Raw genomic sequence first — 25,728 nt, forward strand, 5'->3', positions numbered from 1 at the left:
CTTGCACGAAATATATGAAGCAAAACATCCTTTATTTTGAAATATGGTTCAAATATATTATAAAAAAAACAAAAAAACACAAGTACAATGACAGAAATTCACTGAAGAAGGCACCATCACATATCACAATTTAGCTAATGAAACAGATAAACATACAGCATTCTAATTATTGTTTTAAATGAGAAAACCGTCTTGAGTCACTACACAAAACTGACAAAACTTTCATCCATAACAAATAAACATGTAAAACTGGATGTTGAGATTTGTTCCCAAACAGACACTCCATTACAGACAAGCAATTATGAACTTTTAAAGCAATATGCGTTTCCTGAAGATGTCCCAGGACACGGTCATCGTGGCCACGAAAACAACAGCAACAAAATACGGCATGTGTAAGTCAATGCAGAGAAATTTAAAAAGTCCAGATTTACTCCTCTCCAGAGGGCGCTGGTGTGTCCTGTACCTCAGCCTGAAGCAGGAGCTCCCCCTCACTGTCTGGCTCTGGGTTCAGACCATCTAGTAAGGCCATAAACGGACTAAGCGAGTTTTCCTCAACACAAGCATAAATGACATACAAAAGAACCACAACAATGAGGAAGATGAAAATCTGTATGTGGACGGGCACGAGGCGGCGCTCCAGTTCTCGTCTCTCCAGGGTCGTGGGACTGGCCGGGGAGTCTGGGTGCACATATTCAAAAGGTCTCCCTGCTGCACCCTTGATGGGTTTCCGACGTGTTGCACTGAAAAAAACAAAAAACAAAGAGGATGTGTCAGCCGATCCAGTTACAATTCTCTGCTATTAATCATAATGCTAGTTGTCTGTGTATCGACCCCCCATCTTTTATTTCTTCACATTTCATCTAATTCTGTGACATCCAATTCTCACTCAACAATAGACCACAGTCACACAGCGGCCATTTTGGAAAGCTCAAATGTCATTCTGCTGTGTTTCAGCTTTTCTATAAAAAATAAAGAATTAGAAACATTGTTAACAGATTGGTTGATAGTGAAAATCCAGAGGAAAATCCAGCTCCATTTCCAAGTAAAACAACATATTTGATAACCCGTTACCTTACCTTAGCATTCAGCCACTTCCTAGATTTCTGTTTAACAGTGTTGCAAGACATGATTGCAACACTATGGCTCTATGCTAATGTCAGCTAACAGATTACCAAACATGTGATTTTACCCTGAATATGGTGCGGTGCCCCTCCAGATTTTTACTGTCCATCATCTTTTCATTTGCAGATAATTCGGAAAATGGTGAAAGTCGCAACATTATCCCAGCATTTAAGCTTCCCACCTGTGACATCAGAGGGAGATGGCTGAAACATGAATATATGACTTAGAAAGCCGTGAGGACATTCTAATTGCACTGTTATAATGTCGGTGTGGCACTTACTAGATCCCTGTTGGTGTGACCTGAGTGTCTGGAAACAAGTCATTGAGAAGATCTTTCACAGGCTCCAGGGGAGGCTAGAAAAAGAAAGCCAAAATTACTGACAGTGTGAAACACAAATACATCACAGCCAGCAGTGTCCCCACAGAGATGGAAGTCCAGCAAGTCAGGTAGAAAAAAAATGAAGCGTAAGGGTGATTGTTGATGTAATGAGCAGAGATTGACATACTGACAAAGTACATAAAGTATTAAGGTTATTGTGTAATTCGGGTTATGTAACACTTGCTTATGGAAGCATTTACACCAAACAAAGTGTGTTCTTGTAGATCGTGCAAACACACACACCCATCAAAGTGACATGGACATAAAGAACAGATAAAGTAAAAACCCATCAAGAAATTGGTTATGCCTTTATTTCCTGTTTATAAGGGGAGGCCTCAGGAGTGTAGTACATGGACCGGTTGCGCTTGTCCACAATCCACGTGTCCAGCTAAGGAAAAGAAATGTAACAGATTATGAAACACTGGATTTCTGTGGTCTGAATTTCCTCCCACCTCTAGCAAACCTCTCCAACAACCACACAACGTTTAAGCTTAAAGTGTCACTGAACAAAATGGGCACTACTGACCCTGTTGGATTGTGTCCAACGTTCCTGCACATTGCTCCCATTCAGCTCTTTCTCTGTATCTGTGTTAGAAATGAGTGACCTCTGACTCTCCATCTGTTGTTTAAAGTGACAGTGTACAATACAGCATGAGAACCCTGACAGTGATGACTCACAAACAAAAATTAAAAATGGTAAAAATGTGAATGTGGGTTTTTTAGGAAGGAGTTAACTTTCCTCTTCAACCATCTGAGTGATGCTGAAGGCCTGAGAGGAAAATGATGAGCAACCATTAGGCACAGCTGATTGTGATCCCTGTGAAACCTGCAAGGATGAACATTATTATGTTAACGGCAGCAAAAACATGCAACTATTCATCACAAAATATACACACCAGTGAGCACCAAAACCCATCACTGTAAGACAAATAAAAAGATCCAATCTGTGGCTTGAAAAGTGCGCACCGTAAAGTCAGTCTAAACAAGGAATGCAGAGAACTTAAAATCCACGAGAGAAATAAGACCAGCCTACCCCTGATCCTAATCCCGAGCGTTGATCTACAGAGGATGCTTTACTAATTCCTGCTGGAATCTGTGAGCAGCGAGACCAACTCCGCTCTGATGATTTTAACACATTCCTTGAATTCCGCTTGGGACAAGGTTCCCTGATTCTCGGAGCATGAGCACGCTACAAAAGGATAGACCCAGTCAAACAAAGAAAAAAAAAAAAAAAACACACACATCAGTGTCTCCTGAGGATCAGGTTGAAATAATTTTGTACAAAAAAATAGGACTATCTGTTTATGAATATCTGTAAGATTTACCAGCCTTGATGAAGGTACAAAGCACTGCGGGTAAACAAATTCACCATTCTGGGAAAGAAAACAAATAATAAAGTGCTTTTCCGTTTAGAACCCCTAAAGTTGCAGCCTGTGACCACCGAGTGGCACTGTCGGGACAATTTTATGGCAAAGATGCAGATAAAGATGATCTATAAACAGGCAGTACATAGTTAGTGTTAGATCCAAGAGGCTCCGTATAATGCACGTAAAGGTATTAAGACCTTCTACAGTTTTCTCACCTGGCTTCTCTGTTGTCGGACCTGGACTGGCTGTTCAACAGTTTCTTCTGTTGCTGCATCAGAACCTGTACAAGTCACAGAAAATATGAAAAAAAGAACATGATTATCTGATAACAATAAACAAACATCTAGACTAACAGGTCATCAGTATTCCTGGTCATACCTTCTTCTTCCTCCTCTTCGTCTTCTTCCTCTCCTTCTTCACTGTCCGAGTATAATACATCTTTCTCTGGTCCGTTCACACGCTCGTGCCCATTAGGCTGAAGCAGCTTCCTCAGTTTATTCTCATACAAGGCCCTGGTGGAGGCTTGTAAAGACAGACCATACTTACTTACACAAATTTAGTAATGGTGACCAGAATCCTGTTTCTACAATTTAAAAAAAAAAAAAAAAAACATTTTCAGAACAGTCTGAAGTGCTGTCTTACCAACTATGGGTCCAGCTTTAAACCCATGTTTGAGCAGTGCAGCCTTGAGGTCATCATCCGTCAAACCACATGGGTCAAGAACCTCTGCATCCTCCTCCTCCACCTTACAAGACAAAATTAGCTGAAATTAGACAATAGCTGCAGCTTGACTGCATGTAGCTCCAAATCTGTTTAATATTCATTTAATTTGTGTATTTTAAGGGTCTCCTGATTTTTGTGTCATCTATTCTGAAAAACCACAGACGAATATGTAAAACAAACAACAGTCAAATCAAGAGTAAGGTGAAGCCCGACAATATTTCAAAGTGACCCTCCGATAACCACTCAACTACAAACAGGGCTCCTGCTAACCATTATCACCGTGACATCTTCCAATTATTTTCTCAATTAATAGTTTAGAAAAAGGGTTGCATCAGGTGACATCTTGAAATTGGCTGTTATGCCTGACCAACAGTCGTAAACAAAGAGACATCTGATTTATTACCTCCGCAAAGAAGATTATGTTTTCACCCCTATCCGCTTGTGTGCCGGTTGGTTGGTTTGTCAACAGGATAACACAGAAAAAAAAAAAAAAAAACTAAATCAATCTCCACAAATCTTGAAAGAAGGACGGGTCTCCCCGCCCAGAGGAGACCCCCCATTGAATTATGGTGAAGATCAGGATAAAGGGATGGATGCCAGATTTATTTCTTACTTTGTTAAACATTGCAAGATCGATAATTTAATCAGGGAATTATGCATGGAGCCTGGTGAAAAAATCTGCCACATTAAGGGGGCTGGTATCTGTGAGTAAGGTCCATTTAACGCCTATCCAAATAAAAATTATGATCTAGCAGACTTTAATGTGCTTTATTTGATACTGCATTAGGCTTGATTGAATTAAAGGGGACCCTGACGGAGGTAGTTTGATAACCTGTTGGCCTAGTTTGTTTACTGGTTGGTTTGTCAGCAGGATTACACAAAATCTACAGAACCGACCTCCACGAAACTTGGATGGAGGATGAGTTTCGGCCCGGACTACAGATCCAGTTAAAAGGAACAGATCAGGTTGTGAGATTAGATCAGGCTCGAGTGAATTAAAGGATGCCATTCTAGTTGTTTACATCAAAACAAAATAAAAAGCAGCACCTTATTCCATACAAGAGGGATATCAGTTCTTGACTGAACCAATACAGTGACTAATGTTTCAGCTGTTTCTCTTAGTTTATGGACCAGGGTGCACATCTTGAACAGATGATCTTCAGTCGGGTGCTTTGCCCACGCAGACTAAACACAGTCTGTCCAAACAGTCATGACACAGCACAGAAACAACCTCCAGACTTCTGCTGCTCTGCCTGGAGAAGATAAGTGAGTGTGACAGGTGTTCCAAGCACATGTACACTGACTGTAATGGCAGCCGCCAAGCGTCTCATGTAAACCTATACCAACTATACAGCTGGTGGCTCAGTGGTCAGGGGACCTCAGGAAGCTCAGTGACCCATATATCCCCCCTCCGCCTCCTCCTCCTCCTCTGCTCCACAGCTGTTCACCTTGCAGCGTGGGTTAGCTTCCCTCCATGCCAGAGTCTATCATGCAAAAACAACCTCTCATTATCAAATATAATGGTTGATGTCAGTGAAGGCAGCATTGTTGATAAGACAACAACGTATGTTAAGATGTGACAGTGAATTATGGGTGTTTTGTTGTTGTTGTTTTTTTCTCAGACATGCCAAGCAACTAGAGAAGGAAAAAAAAACTTTTAGTCAAGTTCTGATTGAAAGCAAAAGGTCAGTTGTGTGAATATTCTGACCGCAAAACACCCAACAGCTCGATCAAACTCACTGCCACATCTTCTCCTTGATCCTCCTCGTCGCTGGAGAAATCCGCTGCGTTTTTCTGGTCGACGTGTTTCAAGTGCAACTCCACGTAAACTTCCTTTCTGCTCTTGGCAGGTGGCAGCGCGACATTGTGGGCGACCAAATCCGACTTGAGTCGAGACTTGGAGAGGTGAGCAGGGTCCTCCTTAAACAGCGGCATGCCACAAGGACGGCGCGGGAAAAAAAGAGATTAAAAACAGTTGCTTCGCTTTTTTTTTCTTTATGTTTCGTGTGTAAAAACAAAACGTCGGCCCGACAGAAGCTGCTGGGAGAAAACCCCCCTGCCTGTGGTCTGTGAATCACAACGACTGAACTGGGAACAGCTGCACCTGATGACTTGATTGACAGCCAAGTAGTAAGCTTTACATACGTCACTGAGACAACATACAAGCTAGCATGAATGTGTCTAACCATCTTTGCCATTGATTACTTACATTTGAATTAAGACCGATTAATGGAAGTTTATTTATTCATAAAAAACTTTTTTTATTTTTAAAATGATAAAGTATTTCTTTGGTAAACTATTTTACTTATTTTGTGAGCTGCAGCTAATAACCGGTAAAAAACAAAAACAAAAACAAAAAAAAACCCCAATCATTTAATCAAATGTAATTCATTATTTAATTTTATTTTTGAATAGAAGCCTTTTTTTAAATAGACGTAATGACTTGCCATAGGGTGATTTCATACGTGGTCACTGCTAGCACCAGAGCATGCACATGTATAGCTGTTTGTATGTGTAACATTAGCCAGTTGCTAGCTCCAGCAGTAGCCCGAATGTCTAAAAGTTAAAGACGATTTTAGACCTCTTCATCGCAGCATCCCTAAGAAATAATAATAATAACTGATTATTAGAGTTTTCTTTATCATTTTCCCCATTCCCTCTGAGGGGAACAAAATATTTTATTTATCTTATTTTTGCCTTTCATATATGACCCTCACGAAATGTCAGTTTTACCATAGATGGAGATAAAACGTTTGTTTTTTTTCTCAGCAAAAACAGCCAGGCTTAGGTCAGAGTGAGGTTTTTATGTTACCTGACTGCATTGCTGACAGTAACCCAATATTCAATCAGAATAATGTTAGTGTATATGGATTGTCCCCTTCCTCCTACCTCTTATCACATTATAAATACTCTTGCTGTTGAGTGTGCTTTTTGACTGACAGCAAAAAGAAGGTGAGATGAGGAGAAAAAAGACAAAGAGCCAGAACGAGGCAGACAAATATTCCAGACTACGTAGTCATTATACCAAAACAGCTACTTTTTCCTGACTATTTGTGATTTCACATTGCTAAGCAGTGTATTGATACAGGTTACAGTTATCGAAATGTGGATTCTCACCAGACTCAGATTTGATTGGCTGAGTAGTGTCATATGAGTGATTTCCAAGCCATGCAACTGGTCTGTGAGTTTCCTGGACTTCAAGTCATGTAAAGGCTGTAAAAACTGCAAACATTAAAATTAAAACATTTTGTAAAAATATTATAATTTTCAATAATTTAAATTACACGTCCGCGTCCGAACATGATAGCATTTGGGTCCATACCTGGACAGCAGCCCATCTATCAGTGATATCAGGGGGGATAGAGATGGATGGCATGTAAACAACTGGGATGCATTTTGGTCATTTTGTTAACAAGGAGGTTTGGTGTCCCACCTCAGATAGGGGACATGTAAGAAGAATGTCCTGTCTGAAAACAGTCCAGCAGGAGCCACAAATATCAAAGTTAGTTCACACAGTAAAAATGTCTCCAGTCAAACCAACGTTACCTTTGACTTCCAGGTTTGACTTTGGCTTTGGTTGTCGTCGGTGTTGGGATGTCACCGGTGTATGTTGCTGCTGCTGCTGCATTTTTACTGAAGTGATGCATTCACCTTGTGTATGAAGAAGTGGTGAGTAGTGTCTTTGCTAACACCTGTTAATAGATAAAAAACAAAATAAGACATTGGTTCAGGTGATTGTTTGTAAAGCAGGTGGTACCAAATGTTTAAAAAAAACTTTTTTCCCCTTTCCCCTTTTCCCCTAATCAAGTACAGCAGGCATCTGATCCAACGAACATGTTGTTCACTGGAAAAACTTGCTGCGAAAAATCTGCCTTTTGGAACAGGCTTCCAGTACTTTAGTACAGGAAATGAGAAGAACCACCTGGTAGGATTTGTTTATCATGAAAACCAGGATCATGGGTACCTATAGCGCTCTTTATCAAAAACATGGTTATTAGATCCAGCTGAATATCTTAACATCTGGTACTAACTGAACTAGAGCATTCATCCCTCTTCATGAGACAGATCTCTGTTTTAAGAGATCCTCCAAATGATAACCATGCAAAGCAAAATAAAACAACTAATTGACTCCATTCACAAGAGAGGGATTTCTCAGTGTGTAATGTTACAAATCCTCCAAAAGAGCTAAACATACTCTTTTAAATTAGTTGACAACTTCACTATCTTGCTGCTATGTGCTTGGAAATATGAAAGGACAAGACAGCAGGTGTTTACTTCCCTCGCAGTCATATTTGAGTCTGAGTTGAAAAGACTTGATCACCTGCTGTTCTGTTTACTGCTGTGAACTTGAACTGTACCGTTTTTAGACTGGATCAACACATGGTGATGTGAGAAAAACATTTGTTTTCAGTGGGGATTTCCAAATAGATATGTGGGTTGGAATAGTCTGACTGGGAACCATCAGAACACGTGTACTGTTTTATTATTAGAATAAAAAAGATTGGCCTCCTTCAATTTTGAAGCTCTATTTTTGATATATCTCTCCACCTTTTTATATTAATCAGATTGTTTGTTGGCCGGCAGACATTACGCAGTTATTCAAAGCATGTATAGGTCCTGCTGTGTAGTATTAAAATAAAAATATACTAGATATGAAAGTATATAAAAGTCTCAAATCAAAATCATTAAAGGCAGAGAGTTGACTTGCTCATATTTGTTTTGCACAGATAATTATTACTTGTATACTTGAAGTTTGGTATTGCTACTTCCAAGTTCAAAGTCTGGAGATATTCAGCAGAGAGTTATTGCGGTCAGGAGGCTGAATGCTCTTGAAATCCTTTTTAAAAATCTACTCGACATGAAGGGGCTGAGAACCATGAGAGGCCAAATTTGAAGGGCTCTTTACAAGTGCTGTGATGCCTCAGCTGGCTAAGGTGTACACCATGTACCCATGATGATACACTTTCAAAATGTGTAATCTTGTTGCACAGTTTCCTCTTCTGGCCTCCATCCAAAATGAGCAGCATTAACATTACAATCAGAATCCAAATGACCATTAAACAGTCAGCCCCAGCATTAAATCAGCACAAAAATAGGAAAGTGGTAAAGAATTGGAGCTCAAAAAATGTCAGTTTTTCATGAAATAAATGTTATAATTGGGACTGACATTATGTGGTTAAGCACTGCTGCAGGTCAGCACACCGTCTTTGCTTGAATTTGGATTGCTGTTAACTCTCAGTTAATGAAAACCATGATGAATACTAAGCAGCTAATATTTCTTGTCTCTGGTCACTGTGAATTAGACAAATTGAATGTCTGGAAGATGAATCAAAATATTCCCTGATTTTAACTTAAATCCAAACGATATGCTACTACATACAGTAGTTGTGGATTTATGTAGCCGATATATAACTATAGTTAAAAAGTGTTCTTGGTTAAAACAGCCAGAGGCAAATACAGTTTGTTCCTTTGAATTTCAATATTTCCCTTAGGGTCTGAGTATGATTTTTTTTTTCTGTACATATTACAGCTGTGGCATAATATGCTTTACGTGTTCCTAGTCCTCACATGCTCCATGTCATCATTATAAATTCATATTTTTTTCTATTAATGCTACTCTTTAATTCCATTAAAATGCTACCTAGAGGGCTAGAGGGTGACAAGTGAAGCAATGTGTCACACTTTCACTCATTGGATAATCTTACCTCATTATTTTATAAATTGTAACACATGAAAGTACTGCATTTTATAGCAAAATAGTCTAGGCAGCTTTGATGTACAGTAGGTCTAAACCTTATGCAAATCAGATCGAGCATGTGGGGAAATTCCAACATTGATAGATTCAGAATTTTTACAGTTGTATCTTTTTGAAGCTCCGTTGTACAGTAATAATGTCTTATTGGATACATTTCAACTAAGGCTCAATCCCATTTCCATTTTTTTCCAGACATTTGGAATTCATGCTGTCATGAATCAAATAAATAAACGCACTGCTTCATCATGTGGCTACCAGTGGTGCTTTATTAAACATTAGCAATCCATGTTCCCACCCTGCCAGTCTGCGCTGATATTAGAGTGATGCTACTATGTGCAGCAATTCTGCTGCTGGACGCTAGTTAAATTTTATACTAACAAAGTCTGTATTGTCATAATGCAAAATGGCAAACATACATCAAATGCCATCAAAAGGGGGGAATGCAACAACAAAATATAGCAAAATGCAAGAATATCATGCAGCAATTAGCAAGAATAATGTAATGTTAGCTAGTTAGCTGCAAACTAGCAGCAAGTGCTTTATGCCTGTTTTTTTTTAATTGGTAGTTTAGGATTTAGCACAGTAATTGAATCAAACACATTTTGAAATGCAAGGAGTTGTGACTTAATTTCCCCAGTAGTAAAAGTATAGAGCTGTACGGTGTTCATGAAAGTTGTAGAACTGCTCACAGCAGCAGGAAGAGGAAGGATGCCTTCTGCCTAGTCACAACTTGAATGAAAATCATGCATTTCTCAAAATATCTACAGGAAAATGATTAATGTTTGCTCCATCTCAAAGTATCTGTATTTGCCCTACAACTCAAAAAGTTTGATGCAAGGAAAGTCCATGATGTAGATGCTGTGGGCAAACATTTTGGTGGAAGATTTTGAATGCTTCAAATAGTTGAACAAAATGCAACACAAGCTGAACTCATATTACAAAATTACAATGATTATTCCTTATGTTTGGAATCTGTTTTTTGTTGTCAAAAGTCATCATAGTTGACTGTCCACTGTGTATCCAATGGCTTTAAACCCTACATGACATTTTAAAAAGAACTCACATAGGAATAGAAAGCCATAAGACACAGTTGTGGTTTGATTTCGAAGAGAATGATACTGAATCAGTCTTAGATGCAGTTTGAGAAATCACGCCGTTAGAGCTGAAAGCTTGACAATTGGGAGGAAAACACAGGGGCAGTTTACGGACAACAGTCTGGATTAAAAATGCACATCCACATGAATAATGAAGCAAAGAAACTGGAAGTGTTCATCTGAGGCCCCGGGGGGATAAAATTAAACTGTCTTGTGAGTCTTTAGACCGAAGGAATTATATTTTTCCCAGCACAAACCCAAATAAATCGACCCCTACCGGGTGCTTGAATCTTACAACAATATTCTGCTAGCTGTTCAATTCCTCGGGGGTTTACAGAATAATCTTTGATTAAAAATGCAGTTTTAAATCAGCGTCTGTGGGGAAAGGTGCAGCATTAATCAAAAGGATTTTGTTTTTGAATTCAAAACAGATTACGTAAAGTCTTTCTATATTCTGTAGCAACCCCCTGCTTGACTTCCTCATGCACAAAGGAGATCACCACCTCAGCATTTTAATGCAATCACCGGGCTGCGAAAGCCAAGCAATTTTTTTTATTAATGACCAACATATTTTTGCAGATATGAACATTTCCATGCGGCAGCCCTTGTGTCTCTTTTATCAAATGCATCGTGCCAGTGAGTCAACTATCATTAATGCACAGAACCGCTACCAATAGGCTTTATTGAATAGAATTTCAATCACTCTGTGACCGTTTGCAACAATTTTTCAGCACTAAACTGTAGGAAGTTCTTTGGACTGCTTTCAACCCCTCAGTGTGTAGAGAATCAGCACTCAAGCTATGCAGGCCAAATCTGCTCACCCAGATGTCTGCTCAGAAAACAGTAGCCTTTATAAAAACATGAAAAAGTCTTGTGGACTGAGAGGAAACGGGCTACTATAGAAGACAGAGGAGGCATTTGTTGACATTGTATCAAGTGCAACGCTGAGGTATTTGGGGCTCAGAGGGGCCAGGTATTTGTCAGTCAGTGTTTCTTGTGCTTTTGCTGTCTCCAACTCAAACAACAAAAGCCCCATTGAGACAGCCTCTCCTTTTTTTTCCCTCTGAACAAGCACACAAAGCTTCCTGTACTAGGCTGCAACTGTCCAGTACTGAGAGAACCATGTCTAGTCGTCTTTTAATGCACCTGTTTAAATTTTTTTCTGGCAATCCAGTGAAGTTGAGTAAAAACAACTTTGTGAGATAGTTTCACATCCTTTCTCACACCTTTGCTGTATTTAATATTCCAAGATGACATAACTTTCATCAGAAGACGTCCTAACTTTATTCTAACTCAGTGGAGCCAAGCCAGATTAATCCTCATTGGGATTACATATGTTGGATATCCACATGACCTGTGACAGCAGAACATTACCCACCGATTGAGGGAAAGTGTTTACTCAATCAGCCTTTCCCAGGTTCAAAGAAATGACCACTGCCACTGAGCTCCAGGGAGCCTCTGCTCATGCATTTCTCAGCATAAATTAGTAAAGCCCCTGTGTCAGACTCTGTCCAGACAAGAAGGTGAATCTCAGCCACAGGGAGGATTAGTTTTAATCCCTAAACATCGTACATGGTCGCTCTCTGCTGGGAGCCAATTCAGGGAATCGTCAGCAGCCAGATGTTTTTAGTTGTTTTAGATATACATTCCCAGTAGAGCATGAGAAATGGTAGCCACAAAGCTTTAACAACACAGCAAATTATTAACATCTGACAATTTAAACACTTTTTTAAGACAAAAGATGAAGAAAAAAGGGGTGGCGCCTGATTTCTATTTATTGCAAACACACCTATAAGCACCTTCGACTGGCGGACAAGACAACCAAAACACATTGAAACACTGCACACAACACATGAAAAGCATCAGTGAAGCAGCTTCTCATCCTCACTGTCATCCTTGATGAAAGCAATATCATCACCGGCACACTTTATACTTCTGAAAGTAACAGTGACGTGCATTTCGTGCCAGATGTATTCTTATGCCATAAATCTGACTCTTACCTCCTTCTCCCTCTCCTCCGTCCCTCGCTGGAACGAGTATGGCATCCCCTCAGCCTAGCACTGTATGGAGAGACAATGGGTAGTGGGGGGGAGGAGTTACTATGTGAGCAGGAGCGAGAGTGGGGAGACAGAGGGAGTAAAAGCAGAATGAAAACTGGGAAAGAGAGGGAGAGGGAGAGCGTGAGAGGGAGAAAGAGGGCTCTGAGGGGAGATCACTCGCTCACAATACTCTCAAACCACGAATCTGACAAAAACGTTACATGAATGACAATTCTCGTAACCCCCCCCCCCCCCCCCTACTGCATCCCCGTCTCCCCTCCTCAGTTGCGATGTCATAGAGAAAACAGCATCCAGAAATCCTTCTCTTCACGTGGGAAATGTAAGGAAAAACAAGAGACTGTGAGAGAATGGGTCCTGGTTTTAAACAAGTCCCTTTCTTTGGCTTTCTTTGAATGAGTTCTTAAGATTCCAAGTTGGCAGAGTGCCCGTGGGTCCTGGATGGAAAAGGATAAAAGAGGGGCTGAGGTAGGGGGGCTGGCTATTGTGTTTGTTCCCTTCCTTTCAGTCCTGGCACTCTAGTTGATCTTTGCAGCCAGTTGCTGAATATTCCAGTCACTTATTCCTCGCTTGTAAATGGAACCTCTCACGTTTTTATTAATTGTTATCTGTGTTGCTGCTCATGTCATCACCTCGTAGATGACTCGAACTTTGTTATCGTCATCCTGCACATACAGGTTGAGGCTTAAAGTAGGGGTTCAAGGACCAAAAATAATTACCAAATGAGCAGTGGCTCAGTCAGTCAGCACGGATCTGAAGATCCTGGTGTCTTCAGAGTCTTTTAGTCTTTGTTTGGGCCTCTTTGTCCTCCCAACAGCCCATCACTAGTAGAGAGAGACTGCTGTTTTGCCTGGTGAATCTGGGATGAAGACAGCAGGTGTTGTTGCCCCTCTCTGAGTCACATTCAGCTTTCTCCCCCTCCATCCGTTTCCTCTACTAATACACCCTCCTCCCCCTTGTCTAGATGTGAGGAGGGGGGCTTAGACGGGGAGAATGAGCTACTGTATAATGAAGCACACCCAGAGAAAAAAATAAACAGTTTTCTAAAGGTTTTAATGAGTGATGTCATGTCGCCCTGATCAGAATGGCTGATGAGCTGTTTGACACAGAGCGGCGGCGATCATGTAAAGGGTGTAAAGGATTAACGCAACTGCATCTCTTGTCAGTCACCGCTGTGCCTCTCACCGCTGCTTGTGCTGCATCAGTGCCGCAAGAGAAGCCCTGTTTTCACTCACAGTCCCCCCACCACCTCCTCCTCCACCTCCTCCGCCTCCTCCTCCTTCCCCTCAAACCCTTCCCTTCCCTACCCTCTCTCTCTCTCTCTCTCTCTCTCTCTCTCTCTCTCTCTCTCTCTCTCTATATCTCTGTCTTCCTCTTGCTTTCCCTCAAATAAACACACAGGCTCGGTTCATTACTATTCACCAGGTTTCACTAAGACACGCATCATTGCTCTGCTCCCTACAACTGTGTCGGGAGAGGCGGGGGGACAGGAGGGCAGGGAGAAGGAGAGGAAGGGGAAAGCAAGAGACATCTTGTGATAGAAAAGAATAAATCACTATTGTGTTTTCTGTGTCCGCATGTGTGTACAAACATATATTACCAGACAGCTGCATGCATGAGTTGTTCTCTCTTCTGCCTCTGACAGTGAAATCTCCCGGGTAACAAAGCTGGTTCAGTCCTCAATACAGAAATCAGTTTCCTTATGTGGGGTTTTGATTCATCACTTGCCTTTCATTAAAAACCCACTGAGGTCGTACACTCGAATTATTATCTGTGCTGATATACTGACGGAGCATTTCATCCATGAAAATGGGCACAATGCTTGATTTATATTCCAGTGTTGGCTCAGTCTAAGCCTTAGATAGTGTAGAAGTCTCTGTCACATCCATTTCAGAAAAACCTTCACTATGAAACTAATCCTTTGGTAATTTTACTCTTTAGTCAGCTGTTCTCAATAGAGGGACAATGGTTTCGAGAATTAGAGCAAAATCACAAGGGACGCAGTGTGCACTGCAGGGATAACCACCAAAAATCACATAAATTTCATTGTTTGGTTAACTGACAGTCGATGATATCAGTTATTTTTTCATGAGCTGCTGTTCAGAGTTGTAAAATTACTCGGGGACATTAAGAGACATTTCTCAGATTCTGAAAAATAATTAGGAATTAGGAATCTTAGATATTTACAGAGCATTTTTCCTACCGCAACAAAACACATTTTTTCACTAGAAAGGCCAAATTGAACATTATGATAACTTTGGCCTGCTGACCCCACTTTGGACTTTGCAAGTGCAGCAGACTATTCTATTGTGGACTGTTGTGTTATCAGCTTTCTTCCTTGAAGGGGTTTCAAACAACAAATCTCAAGGGATCTCAACGATTTGCTAATGTAGTAGATGCATCGCCACTCTTCATTCCTGTCTAACATCAGCAGATGTTTGAGTATCTAGAAAAGCTCTGTATAAGTCTAATATATTAGTAGTAGTAGTAGTAGTAGTGGCAGTAGACATCTTTTAAAGATAGGATTACAAAATGAAATTTCTCCAGCTTCTGGTGGGCTTTAAACCATGTTAGCTGGATTTGAGTGGCACCTAATGAGATATATACTCCAGGATTTGTTGAAACATTTTAAAAAAAGAGCCCACCCGGCATTTTAAAATACTATCGAGAGGATTTAATGTCGGCTTTACAGCATCAAGAGGAAATTTCAGACCTAAATCTAATGAGTTCAACTTGATGTTAAACGCTCAGCTTTGTGTACGTACTGTATGTATGTACTGTCGATTAATATCAGTCACAAATGTTTCGTATATATTTTGTGAAAGTCTAAGGTGAAGCCAGATGCTAATGTTGCAAAACAAAGTGTATATACACCAACAAAACATGACTTGGCCACTACTGAATAATTCATGACAAGACCAATAATAACCATCATTAACAGCTTGCAGCGTTGGGGTTTAATTAGCCAATATAGCAGGGATCAACAGAGGCAGCATCGCTCCATTCATCCACGGTTCAGAGTGGGAATTGGCTGACAGAGGCCATTATATTCAGAGGGCTCCAGATGTGATCGGCTGCTGCGCTTTTAGGAATCCTGGGTGAGAATTGCTGATTGAAGCCTTTGGGTAAATGTCAACGCTTCACTGAGCTTAAACTTCTATTCACACAATATTAAAGCCCGGACTGTTGGAGAATGAGGCTCCACATTCAGTCCAATACAGTCCAAAACTCAAATGGCATTCTGAATGTGCACACATCTGAAGATTCGTGATAACTCTGACCGATGTACTGAAAAATCTCTCCCGCAAGGTCAGGCCTTTTATCTCCTGCTGTCCTTCTAGACATTCTGTGTATCTGTTACTAATGAAGAACATTTTCTTAGAAAGTAATGCTTTTTTTATTAACATAATAAGGAAAATGTGGTAACCAGTGTATTTGCATACTGAACATAGCGACTAGAAAATGATTGAACTCATTTACAGGCACACAAAGCGCTTGGCGAGAGCACAGATTCATTTCATCTTAGACCAATATCCAAACACTGTATGAACTTTGAAAGACTTCTTATTTTACTTTATCATTCCTGCTGTTCATACTGGCTGGTGCAATATCTCCTTCTAATACACTAAATGTAGATGGTGGGCATATTTTTCAAAACCTTGCAAAAAATAGGGAGCATTTTGAAAGTATTTTTGGCTATGGTACCTCCCCCACAGAAATTTCCTTTTCGGAAACTTTCTTCCTATATTATGGTGACTGCTAAAAAAATAACAACACGATACTGCAATGACATTGAGTTAGGGCTTGAGTTATGTTATACACTTTGTACTTATGCCCCTCTGGCATGCACTTAAACGTAAATCTCTGGCATAAACGTTCAACATCGACAACCATCAGTTTCCACGCAGTCGTTCATTTTATCCCCCGCCCTTTGGAGAGTCTGTACACACCACTGCCCAGAGCTTGTCAGCCTCTTGATGGCTATTGACGTCAGTGTGACAGAAAATCAATCACTGGGGCAACAAAATGAATGCCCCCTTCCTTTAAAACTTGATGTAAGAAACAGGAATTTATCGTTCTAGGACATCTGAAACTTGCTTGAGTATTTCTTTCTCTTCTCCGTTTCTCTGTCCGTCTTTCACTCGCTGAAGATGACGAGGCACAAAAGTGCAGTGGTACAGTACATGCTGTACAGTGCCAGGAACAGGTTTGATAACTTAAAGGGCTAAAGGTGTGGAGATGTGTCATCAATATCAAGAAATACAGGAGAATTGTGACCCTGGGAGGAAATCTCAACAGTCTGAGTCATGCTGCTTATCTTTTAGTCCTTAAAGTACAAATATTCTGTCTTTGTGCAACTATCACTACTATAAGTACAGAAATATATTTTCTTCTTTGTACTGAAAGTGCTGTAAATGTACCTGTGGTCTCTCAGGTTTGAGATTACTTTGAAATGCACTAAGTAACTGAATACAAACTGCATGGCAAGTTTGTCTGTTAGTGATGTCATTTATTGGATTAAAAAATGTAATATAATCTGAATACTTTATAAGTAACTTTATACAAAGAAATGGATGCAAAAACAAAAATTTGTGTTCCACACACATGTTTTTTCTTTTTCTTCTTAAACACACTTTCAATGCAAATAAAATGTCTTTTTGCATATTCAGTACATTTTCACTACGATGGTCAATTATACTTGAAAACTGGAAGAAAGAAAAACTGCATGTGCAGTGTGTGTATTCTACATCATCAACATGCAGGATGCTGTTTCTTCTGTGTACGTTTTTGTCATACAAAGTTGGGCACTCATCTCTGAGGCTCTGTACATGTCAGGGGAGCTTTTTCACAAGTTAAAATGAAACATCGGTGTCATCAAAAACACTTTCACAACAAATTAATTATTTTTAAATCTAACATATTCTAAAGACATAACCGAAAATGTAATCCTTGACAGTGTAACTATAATCTATCTAATATACATGATTTATTTGTTTAAATTTGACTACATAATCCCGATTACATATAATCTGTTACCCAACTCTGTGTTCAAGGCAAATTATTATCCCAAGAGGGGGGAAAAAAGCCAGAATACGCAAAATACTTCCTCATACAACATTTCAGTTTTAACCTTTATGTAAAAACATTCAATCATTTTCAATCCGTTTTACCATTTTTGGATTGGTTTTCTTCTCACTTTTAATAGAGTTTGCCCAGTGAATGCTCTCTAATCTGCTTTCAAGAAATGATTTCGCAGGAAAGTGACACTTCATTTTCTCAAACTTCTCTGAATAATTACGCCCAGATAACTTTTTGATCTCCTCATGCTCAAACTTTCAGTCGCGCTTGATGTCTTGGCTCCTTCACCGGCAGCCAGTTTCAAAGGCCAGAGCCTCGCAGAATGGCACCGTTTTGCCCTGCAGACTTGTCCGTTTTGCATACCACATAGCCTTGGCTCTATTTTGGGCCTGAGGAGATGTGTAGGGGGGCGCACTGCAGGGCATTTCCATCCAGGGCTGCAGGGAGTGACAGGAGAAACGTGGATAGGTGACAGATACGTTTTCTCAGTCCTCCAAGACGAGCCTGTGTACTTCAGCTAATCCCCTCGCTGGCGTTAATGCATACTGAATCAAGTATGCCTGCCTGACTTGACAAGTAATAATACACAAACATATTGTGACTTCCTCCTTCTCGAAGGCATCGAAATGTTCATTTTGCTCCCTCGCGTATGATTGAATATACACATCCAGAGGCTTATGAAGAAACACATCGAGCTCTGGAGGTATCAGCATGTAATCCATGTCATTAACTTTATCGTGTATGGCAGCATGTGCATTTCTCTGCAGCCTCACTGAACCTTTAGGAAACGCAGGATACAGATTAAACAAATAGTAGAGGTGGGAGAAGAGCAGAGAGAAAAATCAGATTATGATTCATGTCACATTGTCCTGGCACAGTCTCAGGCCTCTGATTGAGAGTTGGCTAAATGTCAGCCTATGGAGATGAGACAGAGGAGCAGGGCGATGCTGTTTTTGTCCACTTTAAATGCTGTTACTGATGTCTGGGCTCTTTATGTGGCTGCCATGTGTCCGACTGAACAAGAGATGCTGTGTTCAGAGAGCGTTTGAGGAAAAAGAAAGAGGGACAGCAAGTATGTTTTAGCAAAATATTTAATCATCATTCAATATTCCGACAGAGGGAAACCCGATTGATTCTGCCTTGAATTGTGCATAAATGTAACACTTGAGCACCATCTAGTGTTGAAACTCTGAAAAACAGAAAACCGCAATTTATCCACATGAACATCCACTGAATGTCCCCCTCTTCTTCAAAATGCGTTTTGCTACTGTGCAGGATTACACACCTAATCTTTTAAACATTTGAAATCACCTGTTTTATTGATGTTTTTCTAATATTTTGGAAGAATGGCACAAAGAAAAATGTTGAATTCAGACACTAGATGTATTATTTACATTCGAAATAGTTAAATAAGGAGTAAATTAAATGATTTTGACTTACAATCAGTTGGTGACCACAGTGTTTTTTAATGATTTACCTTTATTTCAAGATACAGTAAGGAAATCTGTATTAAAATGTCCAAAACTACTTGAATCCCATGTTACTCCAGGTCTTTATGCCTCCAAAAGGTCTGACTCTTCACCTGGCCCTCTACATGCAACATAGAGGGTCCTGGCCAACACAGGCAAAGTTACACAATTGAAGTGAAGACAAATGACAAATTGCTGAGACATATTATCAGCATTCACAACATCTACAGCCAGATGTCCTTTCTTCCTAGTCATCTAGAATCACTTGCATCCAGTGAGATCAGCTCCGATTCTTGTAATCGATTCCAAGAAGTAGGAGTGTTTTTTTTACTATATACTTCAGGGACAGTGAGTAGAAAGAAGTCCTGTGCAGGGACGATAACTTCCTGTACGTTTTTAAAGGATGAAGTTCTGTAGGTGTTGGAAGCGTACCAAGGATAGCCTTGTGGATCAGAATGTGCTTGTGGATCAGAATGTGTGGCATGACGGATGAGGAAACTGTTGCGACCATTTTTTACCCCAAACACCCAAAGTGTGCCCTCTGCTGTCTACTCAGTGGTTAGATTGAAGAGGTTTGGACTGTGATTTGTCATTCCATAGTATGTTCAGCAGATTTTCTGTGCAGGGACTAGGTCATTGTTTTCAAATAGTCATTGAATAAATAAATATCAAACAGTTCATGTGACTGTGGTTTTGTCTGTGAAACTGATTGTCCACCATTTTTTACCTTGTATTTACCAGCACCTGGAAATAACGTTACTACAGGCCTTTGTAGAATTACATTATAATCACCAGGCAAAGCATGTAGATCTTTGAATAACTGAATAATCATATAACACTTCCCGGTGACTCTCAATGTCATCTTTGCTTCAAAAATGTCCATCCCTTATTCTGTGATCCTGTTCCAATAGTGCTACCCTTCTATTTCTTCTTAAGATTTTAGTCAAGAACCAGGTATCTGCTGACCAAGGGAAGTTCCTCTGTGCTCAGTGAAATCTGAGTAACTAGCATCGGGATATTTCTCAACCTCAAGTGCACGTACGCTGAGAAGAGACTTTTCTGCAAAAAGAAGGAGACAATGTTGTTTTCAGCACTTAAGCATCTGAAATGATTTTCATCTTCGTTGTTCTTCAGTCTTCAATGAAACAGATGGAGAGGGATCTTCAAATGAAGGCTGACATTTAATTCCTGAACAAAGTGAAAAGGCTCAACAATAAATTAATTTAGGTGGATTACATTTACTGTTGTGCAGCAGCTGTTAGACATTTTCAAGGCACTTTGTTGTTCTTTAATTAGCAAACACAAACAGTATCTCTTAATCTGGCCTGTGTAGAAAAGTTAACTCTGAAACTGATGTCCTACTTCAGTAACTTGAAGTTGCTGTTGAATTTTAACGCTCCCTTGCGCACCTGAGATCACGTTAGTTGACAATTAGCTGGAGAAGCCATTTCTTGTTGCTATATCTCCAGAAGAGGAAGCTGATGTTAATGAATGCCTTTTGTGTAAACACATATATTTCTAAGGGTTTAGTACCTGACCAGCATCTCCAGGTTGTGCAGGGCATGTTGGCAAATCAGTTACACAGCTTAGCTTTGTAGGCTGTGTGATACTGGCGTAAAACAACTGTGCAGAAAGATAAAATCACAGGGACGGATAAGCGTGTTTTAAATCGGAGCGCGAGCACATAGATACGCATCATACTTGGGAATTTAGAGACGAACAAACTTCAGAACTGGCTAATTGTGTCACTGCAACAGCAAGATTAAAAACCAATAAAATAACACCAAGGGGATAAAATAACACATTCAAAACACATAAAGGCTTGTGTCATTATCATGCAAATAAAATACAGGAAATCTTTGTGCCATTTGGGGGCCGGGTTTTTTCATTATATGTAAGTTTAAAGATGTCTAAATTCTCAGTTTTAGCAATAAGCCTGTGTTGGGATTTTGTGAGTTTCCAGACCTTGCCGGAAGACCATATTTGGCCGCAGCTGGCAAAGCTTTGCTTCCTCCATGTAATCATTGAACGGATTAGGTTTTAAGTCCTTTCTTTTATTCATGGTCAAGTAATATAGTTATACACATTACTCACTATCATTCATTGTAGAATACATCATTTTAAAACCCAAAGAACAGTTAAGTGCAAGAATCCCTAATATCTAAATCGCAAAGCATCTGTCGACCAACATCCATTCTGAAATGAAGTCAAGCCAAACGTTGTGTCATATTGCACATATTGTCTGTTCTCAGTATTGTTTCTGAATTTTAAACGCACCCACGCCCACATACTACCTCGGAAAAGCAATCCAAGAAAATTCAGAAGTATTCTAGAAAGAAGAAAACAACATTTGACAGCAATTATTATCAAAATTATATTCTTTGACTCACACTGATACTGTTGTCACAGACACTGTTCATAGACAGAGAGAGGAGACACGAGAAGGAGGAGAATGCCTGATTGATCCAAGAGAGAAAGTGTTGTTACCTCAGGAAATGTCGTGAATAAAAACACCTGAATGAGAAAAGTAGATTTGAGCTAAATGCTAACATCAATATGACAATAACACCATGATGAACATGCGCGATATAATTTTTGTTAGGTCTAGAGACTCGATTGTTGGAGCAGATAGTGACATCAAGAGATCTACAAATAATATTTCCACAATCTATAGAAAAATATATGTGGGCGCCATCAAGACCCTGACAAAATGTATCATGTCAGCCAGGTAGAAATATGTATTTTAATGACAATGTTCTGTGGCACAGTATGTCATTTTTCAGCGTCAAAGATTTCGCAATGAGTGCTGCCAGGTCGTCCAGGTATGAAAGAAAAGACAACCTGTCCACGAGAAGCCGATGCGTCATTGCTTCCTGGACGATGCATTTTCCATTGATAGAGCTGGAAGCGCTATGACATACAAATGCACACTTAACTGGTAGCATTTCAACACACGCTCCTTTTCATTGCTAATCATTGACACAATTCAAATGGGGATATTTTTGTTGGAAGAATCTCCGCTTCACCCATTAACTCGAGAGGACATCCTCTCCAGTGAAGCAATCCAACAGGGAGGGAGCTGAAAGCTTTAAAAGAGATCAAGAAACTGGTTATACTACAACAGGCATCGACAGAGGCAGCTGTCACACATTGACACAGTGTTGCCAAGATGTTTGTGGATGAGCGGATCGTTACTCTGTTCAAAAGGAATGCCCATCACACACTGACCTACTGGAGTGTTTTCTTCAGCTTTGGACTCTGCATCGCCTTTCTTGGACCTACAATTTTGGACTTGCAGTGTCAAACAAACTCAACACTTAGTCAGATCACCTGGGTGTTCTTTTCCCAGCAGTTCTGCTTGTTGATTGGCAGCTCTGTCGGTGGTGTTTTCAAGAGGACGTAAGTATCATGAACTCCCATCTGGAGTGTTAGTCCCCCCCAGACTCTGCCAAAATAGTCGGAGACGGAGTGACCTTCACGTTAACTGAATCTCTCTCTTTTCTTTCTTAAAGGTTGTTCAGTGCTCTTGCTGCTTTGTTTGTGTCTGCTCTCCTCATCTCTGTAATATTTGCCATCATACCTCTGTGCAATAATGTCCTCCTGCTCGCCGTCGCCATGGCTGTGTCTGGATTGGCGATGGGCATTATCGACACCATCGCTAACATCCAACTGGTGACCATCTATCAGAAGGACTCTGCTGTTTTCTTACAGGTGAAAAAGCATGAAATATCCAGACCAGACCTGACACGATAGCATTCAAAAACTGTAGAGGGAATCATATGTGTTTTTTCTTTCCTCCTCATTAAAATACTGTAAGTCATGCCTGTGGCCTTTTGTCTTTTCTGCAGGCTCTTCATTTCTTCATTGGGTTTGGAGCCCTGGTGAGCCCACTGATTGCAGATCCTTTCCTCTCAGAGACGGGCTGTGGGAATCACACGGGGAATGGCACTGAGATCATACATCATTTCAGGAACATGCTGAGAAACAGTCCCATTGCTGAGCACAACATAACTCAGAGCCACCTGCCCCATGAGGGAGTGGAGGAGGATTCCAATGTGCACTACGCCTTCTGGATCATGGCGCTCATCAACGTAAGACACAGAAGACGTAAATTCTCAATATGTTATTTCAGTTAATTGTTGTGAAAAGTGGAAAACAGCTGAAATGTTATTTGTGCACCCTCAGCTGCCGGTGCCCGTTGCAGTCCTGTTCCTGATGTATCGGGAGCAGCTCATCCCGTGTTGCCCCAGCAGCACTCCTCGTCTCCTGGACAAAGATGAACTAGCAATGGAGACCCAGCAGGGGGCAGAGGGCCCGGACGTGGAGCAGAAGGAACACGAAGCTGGGGGTAAAGACAAAGAGGGAGTGATTTTTATACAGGAGTCCTATTTTTAAATGAATAATGCATTCTTTCTCTGTGAAAAATATGGAGAAAAAAATCACAATAAATGCCTTTTTGTGTGCTACAATCTGTCATTTGTGACGCTCTGTTTCAGGTCACGGGGATATCTTTAGCTGCTGTCGGAATGATAACCTGCGCGGGCTGCCAGTATCCTTCTTCATGATTCATATTCTTGGCGGGATGGTGCTCTTTATGACCGATGGTATTGTGGTGAGTGAGGGCTGCAGATGAATCATATGATGTGCATTTCACAAACTGTGTTCCACATAAAATTTTATGAACGCGTAGGCCTACAAAATCTGCTTCACATAAAACTCGGACAGCAGAGCACATGAAGGAATCTGCCTTTTCTCCTTTCAGGGTGCATATGCCGGGTTTGTCTACACCTACGGTGTGGCTCCACCGATGTCGCTGCCTCATAAGACAGCAGGTTACCTTGCCAGTATCTTTTGGGCAGCGATCACTGCTGGACGCCTGGTGTCCATACCTCTCTCGTACCGGTTCCAGCCTGTGAGACTGCTGATGTTCAACATAGTAAGACTGATAAAACGTTCAGACATTATCAATGAGACAAACTCGAGGTCAAACACTGATGTCAGCATTGTCTTTTCTTTGTTTTTGCAGGCCGGCGCTATTGTTACTGTGTTGATGCTGCTTATTTTCTACACCAGCAGCACCTTCCTCTTTGTCGGGACCTGCTTATGTGGGCTTTTCCTCAGCAGCATATTCCCCTGTATGCTTGCCTATACTGAAGACATCCTCGATTACCAGGGTATAATGAAGAGTTTAAAGCTCAATGATAATAAAAACAGTAATGGATTCAGAGCCAGGAGAGGGAATAAACTATACATTTCTTTCGGCAGGATGTGCAACATCGGTCCTGGTGACGAGTGCGGGGATGGGAGAGATGGTAATGCAGGTTGTGGTTGGCTCAGTAAGTCTGATGAGTGTCTTCATTATTATAGAAAAAGCAAGTGTGCAGAAGTAGAGATATAAGCTTATAATTGCAAAAAAAAACAAGCCCAGAGGAGGTTTAGATTCTTGTTTAAGTAGTTTAATGTTGCTATCTCATTCCCCAGATTATACAGACTGAAGGCAGCTACAGCTTCCTGCTGTGTGGAATGATAATCGCCTGCATCGGTTTTATCCTTTTTATTGGTCTCCTGCTGTTCCATCGAATGCACAGAAATTACCTTACAGGTACATTATGAACCAGCACCCTCATGCACACTGCAGCAGAGAGTTTGTTTTCGATCATTTCATATTCATTACCCTCTGTTCCATCTCCCTCTGCGACCCAACAGGAACAACGAAAAAGTCAGCCATGGTGGAGGAGCCGGCTCCAGAGCAGAACGGATCGCCCAAAACAGAGCAGAAAGAGGAGAACGAGATCAGCTGAGAGGGACAGCAGTTTTTCTTTTGTCTTTTACTGGCTACTGTAGGAGATGATGTTTTACAACTATCTATCATTAAAGGCTTCAAAATGGTTTACTAAAGCCTTGAGAAATGAACGTTGTGCGGATGTATTTTTACTGTGTTGGAAATGACATGGTATTTCTGAGGTTGTAGTTTAAACTCTTTTTGTCCTGTAAATCACGGAAAGTGTTCATCAAATTGTGGATCAGTCTTCTGTTTAATATTGTACCAGCGTTTGAAATTCACAATACAAGGATCATCATCATGATTTTAACAGAATACTTGAGGGATAAGTTGATCAAAAAGTAAAAAATCTGTCATTCTGTGCTCACCCTCATACCGATTAGAAGTTGGGTGACGTTTTGAAGTCCACAAATATTTTCCCCTAATAGCTGAAGCGGCTTTGGACTGTGGAAAAACTCCATAAATATAAATATTCACTGTAGCTGCTAGGCCAAAAGCAGTAGTATATGAAGTGGGTGCACAAGCTGGATCACATTTTAAGCATGTCAATTAAGTTTTTCAAATCAATTTGGGATCTCTGGGCTTCCATAGACATGAATAGTATAGAGAGAGCTGCTTTTTTGTGCGTTTTAAAATGCCTCCATCTACTTCAGTTGTTTAAGTAAATGCTGCAACATGTTTTATTTTTGAGTGGACTTATCCTTTAACAAATATCCTTGTTTTGTTTTGTTTTCCCTTTCTCTTCTTTTTAATTTCTGTCTTTTATTTTAATAAGATTAAGCGTACGTGTTTTTGCATATGTTTTCGCATTTGCACATGGAAATAAACATACTGTATAACATGTCCATTAAAACAGTGGCACTGGTTATAATGAACATCTGAACATTTGTTTTGACTGATA

General features: G+C 40.4%; 2 protein-coding genes and 2 long non-coding RNA genes across 11 annotated transcripts; 2 read left to right on the forward strand and 2 right to left on the reverse strand.

Annotated features, from left to right (window-relative positions):
* Positions 1-13: 13 nt before the first annotated feature.
* Positions 14-5,677, reverse strand: lemd1 (LEM domain containing 1). 6 transcript variants are annotated; one of them, XM_037103678.1, is made up of 11 exons: positions 5,332-5,677; positions 3,511-3,613; positions 3,252-3,390; positions 3,084-3,150; positions 2,827-2,874; positions 2,535-2,690; positions 2,241-2,327; positions 2,028-2,120; positions 1,809-1,889; positions 1,403-1,476; positions 14-740 (listed from the first exon to the last, which is right to left on the reverse strand). In XM_037103678.1, exons 1-11 carry the CDS (start codon positions 5,524-5,526, stop codon positions 428-430), a joined length of 1,356 nt encoding a protein of 451 aa, XP_036959573.1. In that variant the 5' UTR covers positions 5,527-5,677; the 3' UTR covers positions 14-427. The 6 variants fall into 6 exon arrangements, with proteins under 6 accessions (XP_036959573.1, XP_036959572.1, XP_036959575.1 ...); XM_037103677.1 differs by having other exon boundaries at positions 3,084-3,148; positions 3,247-3,390; positions 5,332-5,675; XM_037103680.1 differs by lacking the exon at positions 2,827-2,874.
* On the forward strand, positions 5,600-7,795 carry LOC119022613. Of its 2 annotated transcripts, none has more exons than XR_005076006.1 (3): positions 5,600-5,721; positions 7,151-7,260; positions 7,400-7,795. It is a non-coding gene; the product is annotated as an uncharacterized LOC119022613 (long non-coding RNA). The 2 variants fall into 2 exon arrangements; XR_005076005.1 differs by having other exon boundaries at positions 7,405-7,795.
* Positions 5,976-7,995, reverse strand: LOC119022612. 2 transcript variants are annotated; one of them, XR_005076003.1, is made up of 4 exons: positions 7,787-7,918; positions 7,138-7,283; positions 6,709-6,813; positions 5,976-6,190 (listed from the first exon to the last, which is right to left on the reverse strand). It is a non-coding gene; the product is annotated as an uncharacterized LOC119022612 (long non-coding RNA). The 2 variants fall into 2 exon arrangements; XR_005076004.1 differs by lacking the exon at positions 5,976-6,190 and having other exon boundaries at positions 6,211-6,813; positions 7,913-7,995.
* Positions 7,996-20,977: 12,982 nt separating this feature from the next.
* mfsd4ab (major facilitator superfamily domain containing 4Ab) lies at positions 20,978-25,702 on the forward strand. Its single transcript, XM_037103672.1, has 10 exons — positions 20,978-22,444; positions 22,558-22,756; positions 22,894-23,136; positions 23,231-23,393; positions 23,542-23,657; positions 23,808-23,981; positions 24,072-24,219; positions 24,311-24,381; positions 24,527-24,647; positions 24,752-25,702. Exons 1-10 carry the CDS (start codon positions 22,215-22,217, stop codon positions 24,844-24,846), a joined length of 1,560 nt encoding a protein of 519 aa, XP_036959567.1. The 5' UTR covers positions 20,978-22,214; the 3' UTR covers positions 24,847-25,702.
* Positions 25,703-25,728: the final 26 nt, after the last annotated feature.

The sequence above is a fragment of the Acanthopagrus latus genome, chromosome 7 (assembly GCF_904848185.1).
Source record: "Acanthopagrus latus isolate v.2019 chromosome 7, fAcaLat1.1, whole genome shotgun sequence".
NCBI classification, from domain to species: Eukaryota; Metazoa; Chordata; class Actinopteri; order Spariformes; family Sparidae; genus Acanthopagrus; species Acanthopagrus latus.